Below are 25,341 nucleotides of genomic sequence, written 5' to 3' on the forward strand. Positions count from 1 at the left end.
AATATTCACTCTGGAAGATCAAGAATATTCTTCAGTTTGGTGCAGACACCAAGAGGATGCTTCTGTTCGTAGCACTGACCGATGTGATAAATGTTCCTTATTTTCAGCTTCTCTATTGGCCCTGAGGTCTTTGCCAGAATTCAAGAAGAAGGCAGTATGGACGAAGGCTTATGGATGGTAACAATGGTGTGACATCTTCACTTTGGCCAAAGAAGTGAGCATTAGTGAGAGAAGAATTATAGCTGATGTCAAGCCATATCATACCAAAGAGCTTATATGCATTGGACCAGGGTGGTGTTTCCACTTTAGAGAGAGTGCCGTTTTTCCCAAAGAAGTGACTTAGAAAGCTAATTGGGTGCATCTGTGCTTTTGATCAAATAGATTAAAAGCGAGTGTGTCACATACTTTGCCTTGCTAAAAGTCTGATTTGAGTCTGAATGACTGAGTTCTATTTTTTGAAATATAAAGGGGTAGAGTGAACATTAAGAGCATGCAGGTTATATGAAAATTGTCAATGATCCTGTGACAAAATAAAAGACATTACTCTGAAATCCAGGCTGCAGTTTGAGTTTTATACATTAGAAAATATATTGTAGCAACTTTCCGCAGTGTGGTGGGCCCTTCAGAAATTTTCATACTCATAACATCACATACTCTATTTTCAGTTAGCTACACTGTTCACTGCTCCATTTTATATTTAACTTTTCTTATATGAACATATTAAAACAATATTTTAATCCTGTACTTCATTCCATGAAGTCACTGGGAAACTAAATTAATTTGCATCTCTATTTCTTTTTAATTTTACATTTTATTGTAAACTCGTATTTCCCATGGATAAAAGTTAATGAATTGAAATAGTTGCAGAAATTCCTGTTCTGTGCCAAAAGTTAAAATAAGGGTTCAAATTTTAAAGATTTGTACTGCTTTGATTCTGTAACTTGGAGCTATTTCTCAATGAGATGGTTATCTTATGTCTATGTTGTATCACTCCTGGCTGCAATTCCACACATGGGAGGCTGAACTCCAATGCCAGAATGTTTTTCCATGTTGGGGATTTGTGTAGATTTCACACATGTAGAAAGATGGTGTGTACACAGAAGGTCAAACAAGAAGTCTTCTTTCAGTTGGCCTGGCATTAGATGGAAATATGCTTGGACAACTGTTGGGTCCCAGTAGGGCCCAGTCCTGACACTTGACCTGATACCTCCTTCAAATCCCTCCCTAGAAGTTGGCAAACTTGCCTTTCTAGTACTCTCCAAAGCAGGTTTCCTCAAGCTGGTGCTCTCCAGCTATGAAAGACCACAATGCTCAAACCCCAGTGGCTGTGCTGGCTGTGAATGTTGGGAGTTGCGACCCAACACACCTGGAAGGCACCAGTTTGGGCAAGGTTGCATCAAACAATATAGGTGTCCCTTTTTTCAATGAGATTGGTAAAATATTTATTCCTGATGGAAGATGGGCTGGAAGAGTGCAAGCAAAGTACTGTCTAGAGAGGAAAAATTGTATAATCTGAATGGGCCAATGGCAGAAAACAAAGGTTTGGTAGGAATGTGAACCCAAGAGCATTGGCCACCATAATAAAATATATGCACTCAGTATATAGAAGTATTTAGACATACAGAAATCCCAGATTTGTCTGAATCCTGATCAACCAATTCTTTAGTATTTAGTTGTGCTTTCATAAGATTGCCCCAGTAATTTAGCCTTTTAAAATTGAAATTGGTTTTGGTCATGGTGTCCTAGATACAGAATGACTGTTGTGCTGATAAATAACACATGAAAGGCTGCTAATACGTATATGTGTCAGTTTGTACCATTAAAGCCTTTGTTATCCCCAGGAATTCCCAGATTATTATATTTCTGATGCTCTCTGGGTCATATGGCATGCATAGGTATTGATCTTCTTAGCTGGCAAGTAGGATACTATGCAAGTGTCTTGATTAACACAACACGAGATCCTAGGGGAAGCATGTACTGTGTCTTAGCCCTTTTGCATTTCATTTTAACTCTTCCTAGTGAACTGTTTGCATTTCATAGCTTTTTGTGTAACACTTGCCCGTCCTGCAATGAACTTCTGAGCTATATTTAGCTTTCCAGCTGCATTTATTGACAAAAACCTATTTTGGAGCAGTAAGAAATGCTTAAGTAATTTGTTTAGTGGCAGTGCTATTAAGAGTAAACACTTTGTAAGTGAATTTAAACAATTCTAAGTGTGGGTGCATATATTGTAGTCAAGGAACTCCCAATGTGCACACTTAAATCCTGCACAAGATGGACTTCCCCACTGGCTTCAATAGAAGAGGTCGTTTGTGCACTCCAGTTGAAATGTAGTGAAGGAGAAATTGCAAGTGCTCCGATCCCTTCAGGAAACTACTGGGATAGGGGATGATTGCCTTGTTGTTTTCTCGCATCCATCACATCCAAGGACGAAGGATGGGTCTCAAAAATGGCAATGCTGCACCAGAGTCATGAATCTGTTGTGTGTGCATACTATTTACACAGTTAGTGTGAAGAGATCTACTTGTTAAGGAAGTGTGTGGCATGTTTCTTCAAGCTGGAGTTGTACAAATTACTGTCACTTAGAATGCTAATTAGATCCTTGGTGTGTTTTTCCCAGTGGAACATCTCAAGCCAATTTTCCTCATCACCAGAAGGAAGACAAGTTAGCTTGTTTTTGCCTTGATGTTGGAACTTCCAAGATGAGCTTTCCGTTCTGTGTAGAGGTGTTGGACAATGAAATAAGTGCCTGAATTTAAAATACAACATGAATTACATATAAAAAAAGGAAAGCAACATAAAGCAGCAATGTCATCACTCTGATAAAGTCTTAAGGTACAAGCTTACAATGCAAGTTTCAACCAAAAAAGTGTCCAACTTGCAGCATGCTAGAAATTGGAGGTTTTTATGCTGTCTAAATGTGCATAGAAGGCTAAAATCTTACTCCTTTACCTGGGAGTAAGTCCCACTGAACATACCAGGACTTCTGTTAGACTGCAACTCCCAAATCCCAATGGCCATGCTGGCCTTGAATGTTGGCAGTTGTAATCCAACACACCTTGGATTGTACCAGTTTGGGTAAGGTTGCATCAAACAATATGGTCTTTTGGGGCAATGATTGATAGATGGCACATGCTGGGAAAGATGAAAGATAGGATTATGTATAAGATTCCATGCATGGTATTCCATTGTAAGTTTCCCTAGCATCTCTTTTCAGTATTACTGATTTCATTTCTCACCTGTTTGAAAAAGTACTTTTAAAAAATGTATTTTATCAACAATGTGTGTTCAGAAACTACACACACACACACACACACACACACACACACACACAGTAGCTGCAACTAGCTTCCTTGTCTTGCATTGTTTTTACCATTTCTTGTAAGACCCTCGAGTTGTATTTTTCAGTTTAGAAAATTCCCTATACATTTCCCTGCAGTAAAAATGACATTAACCCTTTCAAGCCATTATGGTACCCATTATACAGCCCATGTAAAATTCAATTGTATCAATAAATTTTCTTAAAGTTAAGAAGTAGACATTTGTTGACATTATCCTCCTCCTGCTACTCCTCCTCCCCATCATCATCATCATCACTGTTATTGTTCAATAAAAATAATATGAGCAATAGGAACAATAATAATGAACTAAGAGAACTTGGCAAAACAGAAAAATTGTCTGTATGCCCGAAATCAGCAATGGCATAACTAGCTGGACCAGAAGAGCATGTGGAAAAAGAAAATGTACACTGACAGCAAATGCAGTTTTCCCATTCAAATCTCAGAGTACTTTATATTTGATGCATGTGGTTGCAGCTGACGCATCTCCCCTCCACCGTGTGTCCCAGAGCCAGGGAGCTGGTGCTAGAAATCACACCTGCAGAGATGGCTGGATTTTGTAATTCAGTGCACTTGTTGCTTGGTATTAGCACACTACTAAAACGAGACAGATGGCGGCCTGCAGTCATGTGACTCATGGGGCTGGCTCGGACCCTAATTGCTTTACCTCCAGACCAGATTGCCATGTGCATTCTTGGTATGATGGCACCGGTGGAGGCTCTTTGAAACTTCTTTCAACGGGAGGCAGAGAATCGTTAAGGCAGATGGAAGAACTGGAGGGGAAGTTAGCCTTTTCCTCCCCAGCAGAATCCCCAGTGCCTCACCCCACATGCAGTTCAGCTTTTTGAAGGCCTCCACTGGCACTGTGAATGGGTGTTCTTTAACCCTAAATAGCTACACTGTTGGAGGGGAGAAATAGGAAAGCATCAGCTTCGGATTGGAGATTAGAGATTTCTAGACCAGAGGGATAGTAGACATGGCCTGGAGGAAAAGCTTGCAGGCTTGATGGAACAGCCTGGAAGCTTGCCATGTCTGTCCTAGTGAAATACTGGGCCTGTCTGTCTCAGAACCTTCCCAGTGCTATATTTGCTAAGAAATTAAATGCTCACCTCCAAACAAGATGATCATGTACATTTTTAGAATGTAGGGAAAGTAGACAGATGCATCAAATGGAAAGGGCAATTGGACGGAATAAGTGCCGTCGGTTTCAAAGTGGGGCAGTGACTGATAGATGGCAAATGCTGAAAAAGAGGGAAAATATATTTGGATCAGCAGCTTGTAAGTGGAAAATGTCAAAGGAGGGAAATCCAAGGCCTTTAGGCCTACCTTATGGTGAAAAGCTACATTAGAGTACCTAATGCTATATAAGCACATATATATGTAGAATTTCCTAGTGAAACAACCTTTGTAGACCCAGTGCTAGTGTCATGTGAAGCATGGCATGTTTTCCATCATGCTTGACATGGTTCCAGCATGATGGAAAGATGGTTATATTTTCAACAGTAAATAGAGAAGTCAATTCAGCAATCCAGATCTTGGGCGTGTTCACACATAATGGCAAGTGACAGTGGAAATGCCAGGAGCATAGCTTGCCGTTATATCTGTACCTGGCAAGCATGGAGAAGCATGGCGGGTTTGGTTTGGTCTCCATGGAACCACCTGGAGAAACAACAGGTTGTGTCGAGGTTTCCATACTGGTTTTCCTGTCTGAACCGGGAAATCCTGTCTGAACATGGAGGGTGGGCATGGCTACATGGGCAGCAAGGGTGTGGGGGACGTGTGTGTGTGCGCGCGCTTGCGCATTGGCACAAAGCAGGGCAGCATGGGGGACAGCTCCTCTAGGCAGCTGTCAGGACTGAGAGCAAGATGGATGGAGGTAAATGCAGCACAATTCTAGAGGATCTGCTGTTTCACTCTTCACCTGGAACTAGGTGCAGGTTCAATTTCCAGCAGGACAATGACTGTAACCCCACAGCCAAGACAGTACCAAGGTGGCTTAAGAACAAGGTCATGCATGTTTTAGAATAGCCCAGTCAACGTTCGGACTTGAAAGTTGTTTACAACGGTCCCCACCCATCCTGACAGAACTGGAGCAGTTTTGCTAGACAAAAAACCAAGTAGGATCCTGATGTGCAAAGCTGCTGAAGACATATGCAAGATGATTAATAGCTGTAATTATTGTTTCTGTTTACTTTTATGCCACAATAAAATATTTGGACCTTCACTGTATTCAGTATGTGTGTGTACATTAAGTGGAAACAAGGCCAATTAAATCCCCCAGAAGATGAAGAATTCATCTGAGGATGATTTTTTCCTGCAAGGCACTGCATAGCTAATATTACCAGTCCACTTTAGGACACAGAGTTTCCCACACATGTACACGCACACGTAGGTGTACTCTTGAGGTCTCAGAAAGCATACTGTTTTCTGTGTGTATCATCCGTCCCCTTTTACCTTGAGCTAAAACTGACAGAGGATATATAGGAATCCATAGGGAATAATGGAGCCATGTCAGTTCTGCAAAATATATGCCTGTCACAGCTAGCATGCAGTAGGTGTACCTGGAAGAAGATACAGAAAGATGGTGAGATACATGTTGATACTTATAAAACTGACTTAATTGGATATTTAATGTGTCAAACTTTCCTTTTTAACATGTAATATCTTCAGAGGCCCTTTCACTGATTCTCTCTTTAAATCTGTGACATATTGGAAGCCAAAGGAGCCTATCTTGCAAAGTTGTGCTATTCCCCTAAAATTATCTTGCAGTGGGATTTTACCTCTGCTTTTAAATACAAAGCCATATGTATCTGTTGTGTATCTTTTTCCAGGAAATGGCAGATTCAGATTCGGTGTCTGGAGTAAGCATGTCTGGACATCTGCCAAGGGCCCACACTGGCCAGAGAGCATTGAGAAGGCCCTGGCCCAGTCTGCTTCTCCTCCTCACCATTGCAATATATGTATTACTCTGCCTCTTGTTCTGGCACAGACACTGGGGACACGGAGGAGGATCGGCAGCAGGTGCCACTGCCTGCTAGTACAAAACAAAACAAGCAAAGATGGGAAAGAAGAAGGGGAGGAGAATAGCAGCTGGGGACAGTGGTGGTGAGAAGATGCACACCCTGAGGACAAGGGGCCATTGCAGGTGTCCTGTCCAAAGGCCTAAACCCTATACCTGCTTTTGTGGCTCATTGGCCTTTTATACAGACACCGCTGCCCATTTTATATCTCTGTGTTTTCTGGCTATTTCAGAACAAATACTTGGCGGTTTTAAAACAGGAAATCAGAAAATGCATTACAATAATTCATCCAGTAGTGGCAGAGAAGAATTTCTGGAAGAATTGTGCTCCCTCCCCCATCATAAATATACAAATAAGCTTCTTAACTGGATCGCTCGTATTAAAGGATCATCCTAATCCACTAGGCAACCAACATGTCTCTAATGCGGAGGACTGCTTTTGGAAGGCAAGAACAGTCTTTTCTCACAAGAGTCCAGATGTTGTTTAGATTAACTAGGTAGCGAAGCTCGTGCTGTTCTTCTTTGTCGTGCTTGACTTCGGCAAACTGCAGGAACCTGGTGAAACCTGTTTGCTCACATTTTTTCTCAACTGACCAGGACCTTATTCTTTGGTTGTCTCAGGACAGATCATGTTGATTAACAGAGCCTGAAGCGGCCAGTCTAAGCCAATGGGATTTTTTGATGTCATCCCCTTCTGCTTTTATGGAAGCAGCTCTTGTGCAGTCCACAGCTAGCAAGGTTATAAATATATGTGGAATTTTAATAGAGAAAGGAGCACACATTTTTCTCTTCCTTGCTATGTCTGCATTTGATTTTGCAAGCTGAAAAATGTAGTGAACGAAGGTGACAAGAGCAGCCCTGGGTCTACTAGAATCTTACCTGACCATGTCAGTGATGTTCCAAAGAAAAAATAAGAGGCATACAACGTATTTCCCCTGAACTTCTTCTTGACTAGAAATCACCACAAACAGGATGATAATTCTTTCTGTGATCTGGAAAGAAAAAGGATTTGGTTCCTTCAGTGCCAGGTATTTGGTCACATATCAGAAAAGCGGTTATGGGGGAGACTGTTCAAATGGTGATAATGGAGACCTTACAATGGAGCGACATTGTTCTGGCAGCAGTAAGAAGTGTGAAGAAATGAGATGACACATTAAGCATTTTTGCCCACTGCAATCTGTGTTTTACGTTTCGGTTCACACATGATGGTGACCCGTGGTATACGTTGTGGAATACTAGGTTGTTATGCTGTGCAAGCCCAGCCACATAAAAAGACAAACAAACCTGATCTGTTAACCGCAGCAACCCATAACAAGAACACATTGTTTGTTGTTCTTCCTGCTGTACATGTGAACCCAGAACCCTGGGCTGTTTGTAGGTTGTTTTGCCAGGCAACAGAGGTGACAGGCAAGAATGGTCAAAAGTCCAGTCAATTTACTTACTGGAACTGGAGTGCCACAAAGGCATTCAGGATGCAGGGATGGAGCAGATGAAGCAGGGAGAAGAAAAGGAGCAACCCAGGAACTAAGAAAACACACCAAGACTACCACACAAATCCCGGGAAGGGTAACAAATCATGGGTTAAATAAACCATGGGTTACTGTTACATGTAGAATAGGTTCATGCCTCTCTTACCTTCCTTGGCAACCATATCTCATTTTACTCAATAAAATACTCCTGTGGTCCCAATGAAAGTTGCCCTCTCCCACCTTGAACCTAATACTAATCCTGAGCAGAAAACTCTCACTACAGCCAAGGCAAGCTAAGAGTAGCTTGGATAGTATGATTTCTCTAACCATGGCAAGAGGATAAGGACTAAACCCCCATTCTGCATATGATGTTTCTAATTGGGGAAGAGGGCTGCAGCTTTAATGTTAACTTTTACATGGAGCACATTAATTGGACTTATGCAATCATATTGTGTGCACTTCAACTGATGTTCATCTCTAAGTAGGAAAAGTTATCATTCAGACACAGTGATGAATGGTTGAGACCCTGGTTAGCTAAAGGAACACCTCCTTCTGTGCACACCTACTGGGACCTTAAGATCTTCTACAGGTTTCCTTTTCTGAGGGCCGTTCTTGAAGGAAGTGAGGAGGGCTGCTACAGGAGAAGGGCCTTCTCAGTGGTGGCACCTTGATTGTGGAATATGCTCCCCGGAGATGTTTGTGCCAAGTCTTTATTCTTTCTGGTGTTAAACCAAGACCTTTTTATTTAACCAGTATTTTAATTGGTTATACACACACACTCACATGAGATTTAATTCTATTTTAATCAAGTACTGTAAACTGCTTTGTTGTTTGTATTATTGTAAACCATCTAGAGATTTTCTATGGAAATATAGATGGTATAGAAAATTCTAAACTAAACAAACAAACCATGGTTTATTGTGACATCCCAACTAGCTCTATGGATCTCTTTCTGATAAACCATTGTATCTGTTATCTTGAGAAGTACTGTTATCCACAAAGTAAAACTGTGTACCTTTCCCATGGTTCTATTTTTTATTATTATTATTATTTTGGACAAAACCTGTGGAAACTTATTGTATGGCAGAAGGAAGCAAGACATTATTCTGATGTCATTAAATGAAACTTAATGAGAGAATCTTTGGGGTATGTTTCCTTGTGTTGCTGTTCCTGTTCCCTCCTCAAACAAAAAGGAAGTTAATATTCCACGGAGGCTGCACCAAGTTTTGCTATGTCAGATCCTCCAGTTCGCAAGTGCAATTTCAGTAAACCACAGTGGCCAGAACCATATGGCTGCTAGATAAGAAACAAGAAACTGATGCCTCGGTTTAGCATTCAGCACTTTTCTGGAAGACAGGAATTCCCGAACCAGATGACATTGTTAGATAGAAATAAATGGCCTTTTTTCTGAAGCAATATCTTCTATATAAAGAAAGATTTCACTCTCGTTAGACAAAAGAGAACTGCTCAGCTTCCTAGATGCTTTTTCAGGGCAGAATGTTTTAATTATTGGGATTTCCCCCAACACTTCAACAGATAAATTACTGCTTTAAATAGATTAATTGAATTAAAATGTATAGCTGGAGACATATTCGCGTGATGAAATTTGTTCAGTGTTCTCAACAAATGGCCCTCTTGAAGTCCAACCCACCTCGCAATGTTGTAAGGAAATGGTGGTTTGTTACAACTGGTTACTGACAGTACATGCTGCGGACTAAAAGCATTGCGAATACTGCTTCAGGGCCCTGTCATGAACACCAGCCAGGGTGGCGCAGTGGTTAAGAGCGCGGGACTGGGACTCAGGCAATCTGGGTGTTAGTCCCCACTCGGCCACGAAGCCAGCTGGGTGACTCTGGGCCAGTCTCAGATGGACCGGTTAGCCTTACGTCCATTGCAGGAAAAACAATGGAGAGGCTCATAACAGAGAGAGATCCAGTGATGCTAGACAGGGAATGGACGCTGGCAGCCACACAACACGGCTTCCGCAAAAACAGGTCCTGCCAGACAAACCTTGTGGAATTCTATGATAAGGTTTCGAGATGGCTAGATAGAGGGGATGCAGTGGATGTGGTATACCTGGATTTCAGCAAGGCCTTTGACAAAGTGCCTCATAATAGCCTGTTGGAGAAACTGAGGAGTTTTGGGATACACCAAAGCACTGTCTGGTGGATTAGGGCATGGTTGACTGACCAAAAGCAGAAGGTAACCATTAGTGGGGAATCATCGGGATGGCGGCCAGTGACAAGCAGGGTCCCCCAGGGCTCTGTCCTGGGGCCGATCCTGTTTAATCTTTTCATTAACGACATGGAAGAAGGGGTGAACAGTCTGCTGATCAAATTCGCAGATGACACTAAAACTGGAGCAGTGGCCACAACTGAGGAGCAGGTACTCCAGATCCAAAAGGATCTGGACAGGCTATGGAAGTGGGCAAGAGACAACAGGACGGTGTTCAATGTGGGTAAGTGCAAGGTCTTCCACTTGGGGTACAGGAATAGGTGTCATAAATACAGGTTAGGGGACAAGTGGCTGGAGAGCAGCATTTGTGAAAGGAACCTCGGGGTGCTGGTTGACTGCAGGCTAAACATGAGTCAGCAGTGTGATGTGGTGGTCAAGAGGGCGAACGCCACCCTTGGTTGCATAGCCAGAAGTGTGGCTTCTAGATTGAGAGAGGTATTACTACCACTCTATACTACTCTGGTGCGCCCGCAACTGGAGTATTGTGTTCAGTTTTGGGCTCCTCATTACAGAAAGGATATAGCCAGGTTGGAGTCAGTTCACCGTAGGGCCACAAGGTTGGTGGCCAGTTTGCAGGGGATGGGGTATGAGGCGAGACTGAGGGAACTGGGTCTCTTCAGCCTGGAGAAGAGGAGACTCAGAGGGGATCTGTTGGCGACATACAGGTATGTGAGGGGATGTCACATGGAGATGGGTAGAGACCTGTTCTCCCCTGCAAAGGAAGGCAAGAGGCGCTCCAATGGAGCAAAGCTCAGGGAGCCAAGGTTTCATTTGGATGCCAGGAAGCACTTCCTGACAGGACCCTGAGGGTGTGGAATGGGCTTCCCCGGGAGGTCGTTGAGGCCCCATTGGGGAGGGTGTTCAAGGACAGGCTGGACATGCACATGGTGGGCATGTCGTGAGCGGAGCCGGCTAGTGCCGGAGGTCAGACTAGATGGCCCGGGAGGCCCCTTCTGACTCACTCTGTTTCTCTGTTTCAGACTTTCAGCCCAGCCTACCTACGAGGTACCTCACAGGGTTGTTTTGTGGGGATAAGATTGAGAGCAGCAGCAGGAGAATGATGTGAGCATTCTTAAGTTCTTTGAAAGGAAAAAAGGCAGGATATAAATATAATAAATACAGTAAATGTCCATAAAGGTAGGGTGGGGCCCCATGTCTTTACTACTAAGTGTTCAGAAAGCAAGATCTAAGCTGGAATGATACGGTACAGTTGTTGCAGTTCAGGGATGAAAACTTTCCAAGCCTCTGGACTCATTCCAAGCCATGCTCCATTACTGTCCTCACCACAAGTTGCTGATGTCGTCCAGAAATTATTAAGATTTCAGCGGAGATCCAGTGCCTCTCTGGTGGGAAAGACAGGTGATTGTTCCATCTGCCATCCAGGTGCTGCGTGACATGTTGATGGTCCCTCCCAGTTACCTGCCCTGCTTTCTCTTTACCTGGGCAGCCCTTCAGATAGAAGATCCCTTCAAACTTTGCTCTGTGAAGAAGGATGCGCTGCCATCCTCATCATGAGCAGCAGCCTTCCTAAGTGGCTTGAGAACTGCTCCGTCAGGCAAATTACCACTTTCCAACCACCCTAGGCATTATTGCTGTGTTGTGCTAAGATGAAGGATGCAGCAAGGGAGGGAAGCCCTGATTAATTTGGTGTGCTCATTTCCTCATTTCATATCTTGGTTGAGACTTTGGCCATGTTAAAATTGCAGGCTTAACTGAAGCTCAAGGAAGGCAAACCCTCCCTGAACACAACAGATGGAGCACTGTGGGGATTTTTGTTTGGTTGCCTGGTTAAGAAAAAGTACGAAAGAATGTGACCTATACTGCTTAGCTTTGCTTCCTTGAGTTTACACTTTGTTTTCATTTCACTTGCTGACCTCCTTGGTCAAAACTACATTTAAAGTCCAAAAGCCTAGGTCCACTCGTCTATAACCAGAAAGCAGAAACCAAAAGGCTGTGTAGTCATTTTACAAAACATAAACACAAAATGTTCCATTTTTCATTCATGCTCTACTTCTCAAAAGGTGAATGTGGAATTCCCCTACCCTTCTCTCGGCACAGCCTAGGTGGCAATTTAGGTTTCAGTGAAACCTTTCTGTGAAAGCCACTTGTGGCTTGCAGGCAACCAGTGAAACAACAGAAGTCCAATATGTTTAATACCAAATATATAGTCTATTTTTCAACTGCATCTTGTTTGGGAGGTCACACGATTGCATTCTGCTCTAACATGGAAAAAAACCCTCTCTTTTGAGATAAAGATGAATTCCAGACATGCATGATTTCGGTCAATATTTAAAGAAGATGAGAGAGATAAATACACGCCCCCCCCCCCCTTTGAGCAGGGAGAGATGAGCCAAGGGAGATGGCTGTTTCAAGCAAGAGATGAGGGGATGCATTGAACAGTAGCAAGACGATGGAAGAAACAGCAATGTGGGCCCTGCAGCCTGCACTCCCCAAGCTCACCTTTTTCGATCAGGAGGAGGTCTCTGTCCTATGTCCAGTGTTCTTAGGGATGTGATGTTCAGGCTGAAGTCAGGCTCTCTTGTGCTTAGCAGACTTTTTCCCCACCCTTGGCCTTGGCCAGGAAACAAGCCATGCCAAGAACTAGTCCACGAATGCTTGGGACTGCTGTAGCTTCTTTGTGCACAGTATGCGAAGTATATAATTTTTTGTACAAGGTATGCAAAGTGCAGAAGTCTTTGCCCAATGCACATAAAATTGTTTGCACGAAGTACACAAAGTCATCTGGGCAGAAGCAGAATTGTTCCACTTGCGCTGCAGACGTAATGGTGGCGTGTGAACAAGCTGGCCTCACGGACTTGCTTGGACCCACTTCCTGCTTGGACACCCACAAGAACAGCTGGTGCCCAGTGAACTTAGGGCAGAAAGAAAGGAGGCCAGAGTCTTGGGAGCTGAGCTGAGCTGAGCTGAGGAAATCCAATGGATTTGAACCCCAAACCAGGTTCCTCACACATAGCTAGTTGAAGTAAGATTCAAACTGCTGATCCAACCATCTTTTGTATATGGAATGAGAAGGACAAGGCTATCTTGTCCTTCTGTCCAGATGGAAACATGTTTTCTATGAGTTCTAAGTCCAAAGAATGAAGGCCCAGTGTAAGAAAAGGAGATGCAAGGCAGAAAATCTGAGACGTTCCACCACCAAGAATATACTACTTAGCACTTTGGGGCATTCATGATACTTTGAATCCACCAATCGCATAAGATTGCTAAGGATTATTTCCCTGTGCAGTAGATGGAGGGGAGGCACCGTGGCTTAGCTAAGGCAGCCTGGCCAGTGGCCGAGGTGAGATCTGAAGCAGAGCCAGAATTAGTACCTTTTGTTCAGCTTCTACATTATAACTATTCCCTGTGCAAGTGGCGACTTGGGAAGAAAGCAAGTCGTGGTGAGATGGACATTTCAGGCCTTTATGTCTGATTTTGGCTGGAATGATGCTAGGAGAATTTTGCATCCTGATGAGTGGGACTACATCTTCATTTCATCTGTCAGTCATAACTTCTTTCATTGGATTATTTTTTAAATTTCTCCATTTTTGTTATGTTAAATAAATGTCAGCAAAATTGGGGGTTAGTGATCTCAGACCATCTCTCAGTCTGCTTGGTGGGACAGTTTTCAGATTTGTACAGGCTCCCGGTCACTAATGCTTTAACGTTTCTCTTCTTAATGATAAAGTGAAATCTGATATTGGCAGTTACTAGAGTATTTCAAATTAATAGGAGTACTATTCCTTTTTGTGCCATTGAATTGAAGGCCAATATAGCTTTTACAGAGAGGTGCATTATCATCTATGACTCCTATAATAATTTTTTTAAAAATAACAAATATCTTTAAATGCAAAATGGAAATCTCTTATAACCCATTTTTCTATTTTCTCAGTAGCAAAACTTTATCAGGAGATGTTGAACAGTAAACATGAGTTGAATAATATCCTTTCACAGCAGTTGAAAACTGTCTTCACTTGTTTATGGCAGGCAAAACAGGGAAATGGAGAGCATCCCAGGAAGATTCTCGCATATTGCCTTAAGCATCAAAAATATCAAAATGTCATTCTGGATATACTTAAGATCAAAGTATTATTATACACACCTCTTCTGTAGATACACACTCATAATTTTTAAAGTTTCATGCTCATTTACATAGGTTCATTACATAGTAATGAGACGTAAGAACAAGATATGGACACTTCCCCCTCATTTTCATTTTCCATGTTTATATTTTTCTTAATGGCAATTTTTCTCAGCTTCTTTGCATGCTGAGGAAATGAAAAAAGCAATCATAAACATGAATACTGGAAATCACCTGGTCTAGTCTGGTTTCTAGCTGAGTGGTATAAAACATTTTCCAGCCTGCTCATTCCAAAGCTTTATCTTTATAATCATAATTTTTGAATCATGTTCCTTTATTTCATCATTAAACAATATTTCAATCATAGTAATTCCTAAGCCTGAGAAGAGTCACAATTATTTGCAGTATCAATCTATTTTGTTAATTAATATAATATAATATTAAATTATTAACTGTAATTCTGGGTGTACATCACATTAAATATAGACAGCAGCAGATAATCTCAGATGGATTATATATCTGATATCTTGACATGCTGGTAGAACAGAAAAGGTTGCCATTCTTTCTCTAATCACTTTAAAGGCTTTTGACAAATTACTGGAAATGTATTTTCACCAGGTTGAGTAATTCTGGCTTTGAAATGTGTCAGAATTTTATATTCAACCACAAGAGCTAGACTTATGACAATGGACTTTATCAGCTTTCTTTTCACTTGGGCAGGTACCAGACAGGATGTAGATAGATGAGTATGTTTAAAAATGACTTTGTGGGTAAGTTAAATAGACTTAATGTGAATATTGTAAGTTGGACTGTTAGTGGAAAAAATGTGGGAATTTCTGTGTTGTATGTGGAAAATATTTTCAAAAACCCAACGCTCAGTTTCTCAGCTTGGGAAGGGAGGTTCTTCCTTCACAAATATAGTCCAAATAAGAAGGTTGGTTTTGGTTTTCTGGATCTTGCTCTATATTATATCTGACCTATTTGTGGACCTGTACTGAATTGTTGTCTTTTCCATTTAGATTTTCCATTATGATCAGCTTTGAACTTTTCCTGTCTAGATCCTCTCTCAAATTGGATGGTATTAAATTCTTGGCACAATGAAATGAGCCAAGGATTGGTCTCATACCACAATTATGGCTTTTAGAAAAGTGTGGTGTAAAACATCATCTTTGATATATTTCCTCATGCTAAATGGACTCTGTATGGAAATCCAGAGTTAAATATTGTTAAGAAAATGTTTTTGTAGCATTCTTAATCAAGTTGATTTTCTTTTTTAAACCTTCATTCAATGTACGGGTGCTCCTGGTGAGTGTTTGTTTGTTTGTTTTCATTCACAGCTTTGTGAGTCATGTAAGATTGGCTTGGAATGGGTGAATTGCAATGCTTGCAGTTGCAACATTTGATAGACTCTTGGTTTGGCTTTCACAGCTTCAGTCTCCTTCACTACTGGAAGTACTTATTGAGGTTGATCAGTTATAATTACACACGATTCATGTTTCTAAATACTGATTATTGATGAATAAGAATGATATGCAGAGCTATAGGTATGGAATAGGAAACTGGACAGTTCCATTTTGCCTTTCATTGTTACCTTTGTCTTTAACTTTAACACGCTCTCATATTTAATATACAGGTCCTCTGAAATGATCTACCTGATTTCTGGAAGTTAATGCATGATGAAAGCATATGAGTTATTCATACCCTTTTGACACCAAAAAGTGTGATATTACTATACTGGAAGGATGAATGTTCACTTCCTATAATGCAATGAACTGAGCACCTGTCAAAGATTTCAGCATTTGAATTGGTCATATATATGCCACTTGTGAATGGATACATATATGGGTATCTGCTATGCCTTTGCTGAAGCTTATATATGCACACATTTTATATGTGTGTCCAGGCTGGATTCCAAAAAGGAAGAAGCACTTGAGATCATATTGCAAACATGTGTTGGCTACTGGAGCAGGCCAAAGAATTTCAGATCAGTTTGAGCTTTATAGACTACAGCAAAGCCTTTGACTGTGTTTGACCGTGTGGATCATGAGAAGCTATGAATGGTTCTGGGAGAAAAAGGTGTGCCTCAGAACTTGATTGTCCAGATGTGTAACCTGTATTGTGGGTATGAAGCTACTGTTAGGATAAAATATGGAGGGACAGAATCATTTCCCATAGGCTAAGGCAACAGAGAAGGGCGTACTTTATCTTCTTATCTGTTCAGAATGTACACAGACTACATCGTAATGCAAGCTGAAAGCAGTGAAAATAGGCAGAAGAAACATCTATAATATGTAGATGACACCATCTTATTAGCAGAAAGCAGAGATGAATTGAAATGATGTCTGATGAAAATAAAAGAAGACAGTGAAAAAGCAGGACTGAAGCTGAGTATTAGGAAAACAAAAATCATGACTAAAGAAGAATTACATAACTTAACAATGATGCAATGGAAATAGTGAAAGATTTTGCATGCCTTGGCACAATCATCAGTTCAAATAAAGACTGCAGCCAAGAAATTTGAAGAAGAATGAGACTTGGAAGAACAGCAATCAAGAAACCAGAGAAGATCGTCAAAAGTAAACAAATTTCACTGGAGACTAAGGCCAAGACCACCCACACCATTGTATTCCTAATCACTATGCATGGGTGTGAAACCTAGAAAGAAAGCTGACAGGAAGAAAAGGGATGCATTCAAAACATGATGGAGGAGGAAAGCTTTGTGAATACCCTGGATGGAAAGAAAGACAAACACTTGGGTCCTAGATCAAGTCAAACTACAGCTGGAAGCAAAAATCACAAGGCTGAGGTTGTCATGCTTCGGCACATCATGAGGAGGCAAAACTCCCTGGAAATGCACTCCTACTACGGAAAGTCCAAGGCAGAAGGTGCAAAGGAATGCTTAAACGTGCCGTTGTATTTATGTTAAAGGAGAGTGATTAAGTTCTGTGGGGTGACTTCCAGTTAAGCTGGCACAGGCAAGCATAGGAGGGTAACCCTGCTCACATGTTTTGGGAAGACAGGAACCCTGAACACAATGGGTCTTCCTTCTGAGCAGATATGCATAAGATTGTGCTGTCAGCTTCATTAATTCTATTCTATGCTTCCTTGGGAGTTCATCCCATCTGGGGCAGTGTAGCTTGTTTCTGAGGAAACCTACTTTGTTTTTGCTGGACCGAATCCACACAGTTCTCTATATTTCCGATGCAGACTCAGGCTATGGATACAGCTGGGGAAGAGAGTAATCTGGAAGCCCTGGCATCCTTCATGCTGGGGAAGCATAGGCTATTCGAAATTTTTTCTAAAGGTCAGAGCATGTTCGGTCTTGTGGAACGTTGATTCATATCACCTCTGAAACATGAACTAGAGTATGGGCTTCCTTGTTCACAGTTTGGAGCAATTTGGTTTCAGCATGGTGTGGTGGTTACAGCAGCCTTTCCCAGTGTGGTTCCCCTAATGGACAGGACTGCAGTTTCAGTCGTTCCCTGCCAGCACGGAACAGGCAGTTGGTATGTTACCCTTTCTCACAAAATTTGCCCTTCCTCACAATCCTGCCAGAGCAGATCACTTTAAAAATGCACCAGCAGGAGAACCAATCTGCTGTTCTCCAAGGTCTCTTTACTCTGGATTAAGCCCCCTTCCCACTGTGATTTCTCTCTAACAGCTTTCCCCAACTCAGCGCCCTTCAGATTGTTTGGACTGCACTGTGCAGCCAGCATTTTCAGTGCAGTCCAAAACATCTGGAAATCACCAGGCTGATCTGTGGCAGGGGTGGGCTCTGCAGATGTGTGGCCTGATGGGGAATGCTGTAGGAGTTGTAGGACTTTTTCCTGCCTAAACATTGATAGCAATGGCTTACATTCAACAACAAAAAACACGCAAGCCCATGATGGGATGAATATAGCAACACATGGTGACCTGCAAAGCACCTTCCCCACTCAAGCGTGGCAGAGACACCTTTGATGTATTATGTACCTCTCAGGTTTGCACACATAAGTAGTCTTCTTTTCTGCTGAATTTGGGATGCCTGAATAACTGCTAGCTTATCTGTTAATGTGCAAATTACACATATATAGACCTAAATCCTATTCCTTCTAGGACATTGTTAAATTCCAGCTTGTAAAAAATGCCCCCAAATGTCAACCTCCTGCCTTATACAGTTTTCATTCTATAAACCAAAACATGCCTGGGGAACTAAATTCTTCCGAATGTGTATAAGGATAGGGAACATTTGGACCCCAAACAAAGGCACAAGAGGAGGTTAACTGCAGGTCATATTCACCTTTTTTGAAAGTCAGTAATTGGAACTAAAATCTCCAACAAACTGAATTACTTCAATTGGTTCAAAATAGAGCTGCCAGGCTGCTGACGGGGACTGGGCATTATGTTCACATGACTCCAGTTCTCCATCAGCTTCACTGGCTCCCCATTGAAGTCCGGGCCCAATTCAAGGTGTTGGTTATGACCTATAAAGCCCTAAACGGCTTGGGTCCTGGCTACCTGAAGGAGCGCTTATGTCCATATATGCCCGCCCGCTCCTTGAGATCAGCGGGAGAGGCCCTTCTCCGGGAACCCTCCATGAAAGAAATTAGGAGGGTAAGTACTCGGAGGAGGGCTTTCTCTGCGGGGGCGCCCAATCTATGGAATGCGCTCCCCAGAGAGGTCCGCCTGGTGCCATCGTTATTTGTTTTTTAAATATTTGTTATTTGTTTATTCTCTAATCTCTAATTGTATTAATTGTTATTTATATGTTTTAATTATTTGTCATGCTGTGAGCCGTCCCGAGGCTTTGTTGCGATGGGGGCGGCATAGAAATGTTTTAAATAAATAAAATAAATAAAAACTGCTACACACATGAGCTTTATCTAAGATTGACTGATGCTCACCTGGACTCTTACAGTGGGATTTGTTGTGGGATGGGAAAAGGCTCCTCCAACTGACTGAAACCTAAATGTCAAGCACACTCTGATGGAGTTCCTTGTGCCTGTGCTTTGCCCTTTCATGTCATCACCGAAGGCAACCCAAAGGATTCCTCCCAAGCCCTTGATGGTGATATAATGCTAGGCATTTATGTCATACCTGTAAAAGCCTTGGAAGAAAATGGTCCTGCTCAAGACTCAGGCAAATATGCAAGAGCTCCAGTATAGACAGTAACTGGCAGATGCGCATCATCAGTCCAATTGAATGGAAAGTATCGGCAACAGAATCTTCAGGCAGAAGAAACAAGGAAAAGAGTAACTTGGAATTCTGCACCACAGTTTTCATGTCAAGCTTCCTCACTCCCACTGACCATTAGATGAACAGGAAGTTAATACCACTCCTGTGCATTAAGTTTTTTGAGAATTTCCTGTGGTCTGTTTTGCCCAGAGACAAAAGCATCTTGCATCCACCCTGCGCACATTTTAGTTAAATGGTTCCTGCTAGCAAGAAAGAACATTGCACAAGACTTTTCACAAGAATTCTAAAGAGAAACAGATGGGCTGCATTTAGTTAGTGGCAATTGGATCAGCCCACTGAAGTACATGGAAGTTTTCATTTGCAAATAGTGCAGAAAATTAGTACAAGACCAGCCAGGAATCAATTTTACCCTGTGTACATATTCACTGAATTTTCATCAGACTCTAGACTGGAGTAGGCAAGCTGGTTGCAAACAGATGTTTTCAGCTGCAGCTCCCACAATCCCTGACCATTGGTCACACAGGCTGGGGATGATTGCACCTATGCTGTTGGGGGATTCAAACCCAGGGCTCAATTCGATGTGGCTCCAAGCCAACTAGAAATAGTCATGATGAAACTCTTTTGCTTCTGATGTATGCTTGTCATGGCCACTTTTAATGATTTGGGGCCAATGGCTGTTAAACTGGGCCCAGTTAATTTTCAGATTATAGCAATAAAATGCTTTAATTGTAATAAATTCTAGTCTGTCCCTCCTACAAGGAATAGAAGGTGATGTCCATGTGGAATTACTGTTTCAAAAATAGTAAAAATGTTGTTCTAGTTTGGCTCGATTTAGCATGAAGAATATGGCTGTACAACATGTACTAAGAATTAAGAGGTAAAAGAATTCTTCCTTCAATTAGATGTATGCACTTTATTTCAATGAATGGTCAAAAATCTTCTCATTTATATAAATTTACACATGCAAAGCACTGAGTTCTGGCAGTGTCTTATTTGGACTGTTTAGAAGTAAACCCTACTGGTTTCAGTGGGCCTTATTTCTAACACAGTCAGCAGAATTTGGACCTTAGGCTATGCTTGGAAGTGACGTATGATGCTGGACAAGTGCTATTTAGGCAAAGAGACACAAGCAGGGAACCTGGCTTGGAGGCACCATTTGTGGAACCAGGGACTTTATTCTACATATATGGTTGGCCAAAGACTGAGACTCTTCTCTCCCCATTCAGACCATAACCAACCAGTGGAGGGAGCAAGTTGAGGGGTGAGTCATACTTTGCCAAGGAGCAACCTCAAGATTTATGGAAGGCTTGAACTTCTCACTCTGTTCCACAGATCTCTTCAGCTCTGCCTCCATGTAGCAGATCACACATGGGCTCTGACAGCTGCCTGCTCAAAAATGGGTCCCACCTCCAAAGAGGAAGGCAACTGTGTTTCCAGGGGTTTATCACATCTGGGGTGGAGGGCAGGAGGTTTTCCAGGCAACATCATCTCTTACTCATTATTCAAAGTATCTGCTTCCACCATTTCCTCCATCTGTTTTGGTGGTGGTGGTCACGGTGGTGTTACTACAGAAAATGCATTAAGTTTCAACGGATGGAATGACTGCAGAAGACCTTCTGCCTGGTAGAAGCAAGAGCCTGCCATCTGGAAGCAGCTCAGACAGCTTGTGTATGTTGGTGTCCTCAGGTGATGAACGTGATGAACTCAGCTGAATGATCTATGCTGGATATCTCTGGTTCCCAGATTACACTGGGGCAGTTTCCTCGTATTTGGTTCTTCCCCATGACTGAATGCAAAGACCTACCTGTACCTGTCCTTTTTCCAGCTGCGTTCCTTCACCTGTGTGTGTGCCTTCACGCACACAACGGCAGGGAGGACTTCAACCCCATGGAGGACTTGTCCTGAGTAACTTAGGAACGGTGACAGCAACAATAGTTCAATCCCAGATACTAAATAGCAGAGTCATTCAGCTGGTCATGCCTGTGGATATGGGCTCATATTTATTTTGCGATATAAAAATTGAAGACTTGCAGTCTTGGGTATTTTCTCCATGGGGACAGCTGGTTCTTTGGCATCTGTACTAGCAGGGATGGTAGATACTATTGAATTAGGACAGCTGCTTTGCCCCAATCTACTCAAATGGTCTTCCTTCCTTCCTTCCTTCCTTCCGTCCTTCCTTCCTTCCTTCCTTCCTTCCTTCCTTCCTTCCTTCCTTCCTTCCGTCCTTCCTTCCGTCCTTCCTTCCTTCCTTCCTTCCTTCCTTCCTTCCTTCCTTCCTCTTTTAGTTTTCCAGAGGTAAGGACTAGAACCAAATAGCTCAACTTGGCAGGATGGCAAGTGTGTGTAGTTGTACATGCGTGTCTGCGTGCAGTTTGGGCATGGTTGTTTTGTGATTTAGTCATTCTCAAAAAGTTGAGCTGGTTTTCCAGTCGGATGGGTGCTATCTGTGTCCTGCTACTGCATCTTTATAATGTCATCTCAAACTAGAAGTCTGTAAGCATGAGTTCACTCATGTGCTCTTTTCTCTAAAGTATATTCACATTATAAGCATTGTATTACAGGTTTCACTGCTCAGCAAAGGTATGTGCATGTGAAATAGCTTTTCAGACAACTCAATCCCCTTTATGCAAAAAAGTTACTGTGAAATTTACCAAATCATAAGATAGCCCTTAATTTATTTCTAAAGTGTATAATGTGGATTGCTTGACAACATTGTGACATAACAGAACACAAACAGGCCTACCTTCCCCAAAAGACAAGAACCTGATGATCATGTTGGTAAATATCCAGGAATGTCCACAGAACTGGATTAAATAATAGCTGAAGATGTAGGTATTCATCGCAAAGCTGTAAAGGCAAGAATGATGAATTCAAAAAGTGGCCTCTGACCAGAGCAATGGTAGCAATGGACCATTTGTCAATAGCCCACATCCTAGGGCAGTGATGGCAAACCTTTTAGAGGCCAAGTGCCCAAACTGCAACCCAAAACCCACCTGTTTATCACAAAGTGCCTACACTGCAATAAAACCTGAATACTGAGGTTTTAGTTTAGAAAAAACAACTCATACTTTAACATCTTTTGTCTTAAAAGGAAAACACAATAACAGAGCTTTCAATGATACAAACAGCTTTTTATTGAAAGGTAAACGTTTGCATTTTTTGTAGTCATTTTTTGGTGTTCAAGATTTGGAGTCTACAAAAACACAACATTTTTTTTTAAAACAGCATCCAATACAAATCTATCCCTATACCAAAAATAGCTAATACTATTAGCACTAAAGAATTGGATATTCCCTGAATCAACAGTCTACGGCAGTGATTCTCAGCTGGGGTTCCTCTTGGATTTGCAGACCACCAGTGCAAGGGGGCAATGTTCCACTGACCACCGCTGAAATTTTTTCAAATCAAAATTATTGATTTTCAACATGTGGGGCAAGGAGATAGTGTGGCATCGCCAGGATACACAGCAAAGCTGCAAGATCTGTTCATGGATACCTTGAAAATGAAATTGAAAATTTGAGAGCATCTGTTGCGATTATTTTATTATTAAAGGTCATTATAGCATCGAAGGATGCAATGCTAGTGGGTGGCTCCCAGATAAATAAAATAAATCAATTATAATTTCAGAGCAACCTTATAAATATGGTCACATCATTATTGTCTGCGGGAATTTTCTGAGCAAAGGAATTTGCTTGGCATGGACCCTACAAAATAAGCGAGGCCCAGGCCTAGCCATTGGTGCTCATTCTGGCGGTGGATGGATGGATGGATGGATCATTTTGCCCCCTTCCACATCAGCTTGTGAAGTTTTGGGGTAGGGGTGCTACTTTTTTGAAACATATGCATGTTTGTATACATTATTTCAAAATGAACGCACTTTTGCTAGTGATTTTCCATTGGATAAAGGACGTTTTTGCACATTTCCTCAGATATATACATTTTTGTGCATAATGTTTCATTTCGTGGTTACAGTTTTGGTCCCCACCCCCAGATGAATACCTTTACAGGTTTTATTTTTTGTATGCTTTGTATCACATACTTGATGTCTAACTGAAATTACAACTACTACTACCACTAATAATAATGATAATAATAATAATAATTGTCTGCTGGTTTGTGTTCAGGTTTGGAGATTGTAGACATATATCTCAACCATCCCTAACTATGGCATGAGGTTGCGGGGGGAACTTGTGGTTCCCCCCCACTGAGGAGCCAGTGTAGTGTAATGGTTAAGGATGCAGGTCTGGGCCTCAGGCGATCCAGGTTCTAGTCCCTGCTTGGCCATGGAGCCAACTGGGTGACTTTGGGCCAGTCAGATTCTCAGCCCAACCTACCTGACAGGATTGTCGTTGTGGGAATAAGACTGAGAGCAGCTGGAGAATGATGTGAATCTCCGATTTTTTCAAAAAGAAAAAGGTGGGATATAAATATAATAAATGAATGTGGGTGGACTGCCATTGGCTGCGCTGGCCAAAGCGGATGGGAGTCCCACAGCATCTGGACGGCTCTCATTCCAGCTGTCTATTTTCAAATGACTTGGTTCATCTGAGCTGGAGAGCTCCGCTATATTCAGCCATACACGACTTTTGTGGCAGAGGAAGGGGCTCCCGGCTTCCTCGGTAGTGCGGTGCATTGGCACTAGGCTCTATGATTAGAGGGTTGCGCACCACTGCGGTTTGGGAGCATTGTCAGGCTGTTCTCCCTACAGATTACGTGGGCCTAGCAGGAGGAGAGCTGGGTCTGGTCTTGGGAGGAATCAGTCTTGCCCCAAGGCATTTTGCTGCTTGACGTGGGAAACTGGCAGCACTCTGTCTAGCCAACGCCAATTCCTGCCTTTGCCAAGCCTGACAACCCCATCTTGTCGTGTTGCCTGAAGCAGGTCATGGCAGGCTGTCCCACGGAGAACCGGCTCTCTTGCAGCCTCCTCTTTCCTCCACTGTGGTTGTGCAGGGAGAAACAGGTGATTCCTAGATCTCTGTTCTGAGCTCCTTGGAGGAAGGCCTGCCCCCAGCTGGGAAAGCAAGCAGAATCTCAACCACACCAACAGTGCCAGATGCTTCGAGAGGGGGAATACTTCAGAAGTGAGACCTGGGAGATCCAGGTTCTAGTCCCCGCTTGAAGGGGCTTTGGGCTGGTCACTGACTCTCAGCCTAGCCTACTTCGCAGGGTTGCTGTGAGAACAAAATGCAGAGGAGGAGGACTGTGTGAGCTGCTTTAGGTCCTTTGCAAGGGGGGAAAGGGGCAAGGTACACATGCAAGAACTCTGAAAGTAAATGAAATCATGTTTGCCACTCGGATCCCCTGAGATTAGCCACCTCTGCAAGTTTTCCTTCTGTTGGGACGAAAGTCAAGATGAAGTCATCGTTCTTAAGACCTGAAAAGGGGATGTGCCGGTTCCGCACGAGAGAGGCTTGTTGTCACAAGAGCCTCCGTTGAACTGCTGGGCAGCCCGGGCCTTCCCTACCACAACAAAAGGAGGCTGAAGAAATTCAGGGCAACCGCCTCGCGGCATTGCTGTGGGCCAACGTGCTTGGCCTTACCTTGTTTTGCAGGTTCCGGCTTCAGCTGCTGAAGGGCGCAGGGAGCGTCGCTCTGTGTGTTTCTCTTCCTCGCAGCTGCAACAGCTGGGCTCAGAACAATTTCCCCTCCTCTTTCCTCCCCTCCTTCTCTTCCCCTCCTCTTCACCACGTCAGAACAGCATTGCAAAAGAGCAGTGCTGCTTTCTGGAAGGACAGAGCACGAAGCCCTTGAAGTTCGTCCCAGCGCGGCGGCAGCATCGTCGCGGCTTCTGCTCTGAACTGCACTTCGCAGGCTCGCCGAGAAGGGGCTGCCCACGGGAGAATGTGTCCTTTGTGAAGACAGGTCTGCTGCTTAAATTCCAAGAACAGACAAGGGAGTGTTGCATTCAGGACTTGTGTACCTTTGTAGCCCAATTTGCCATTTCTGCATGGACAGTTCCTGCGTTCAAGGCCACAGCACACTAGCCACACAAACCACCGAAGTGAAGGGGAACCGCTCTTAGCA

At 42.7% G+C, this 25,341-nt stretch overlaps 2 protein-coding genes across 5 annotated transcripts in view; one reads left to right on the forward strand and one right to left on the reverse strand.

Moving 5' to 3' along the window:
* The window catches only part of FOCAD (focadhesin), a 147,997-nt gene extending 147,446 nt beyond the window's left edge, over positions 1 to 551 (forward strand). For all 4 annotated transcript variants that reach the window (XM_044427581.1, XM_044427582.1, XM_044427580.1 and 1 more), the window contains one exon: positions 108 to 551. In XM_044427581.1, coding sequence (XP_044283516.1) covers positions 108 to 181 — 74 coding nt within the window. In that variant the 3' untranslated portion in view covers positions 182 to 551. The remainder of the gene's footprint in view (positions 1 to 107) is intronic.
* Positions 552 to 24,953, reverse strand: HACD4 (3-hydroxyacyl-CoA dehydratase 4). Its single transcript, XM_044427585.1, has 7 exons — positions 24,858 to 24,953; positions 22,061 to 22,164; positions 19,219 to 19,346; positions 7,237 to 7,349; positions 5,793 to 5,899; positions 4,448 to 4,579; positions 552 to 2,749 (listed from the first exon to the last, which is right to left on the reverse strand). The coding sequence occupies exons 2-7, from the start codon at positions 22,155 to 22,157 to the stop codon at positions 2,667 to 2,669; spliced, it is 660 nt and encodes a 219-aa protein (XP_044283520.1). The 5' UTR covers positions 22,158 to 22,164; positions 24,858 to 24,953; the 3' UTR covers positions 552 to 2,666.
* Positions 24,954 to 25,341: the final 388 nt, after the last annotated feature.

The sequence above is a fragment of the Varanus komodoensis genome, unplaced genomic scaffold, assembly GCF_004798865.1.
Source record: "Varanus komodoensis strain SLA01 unplaced genomic scaffold, ASM479886v1 scaffold19, whole genome shotgun sequence".
Taxonomy (NCBI): Eukaryota; Metazoa; Chordata; class Lepidosauria; order Squamata; family Varanidae; genus Varanus; species Varanus komodoensis.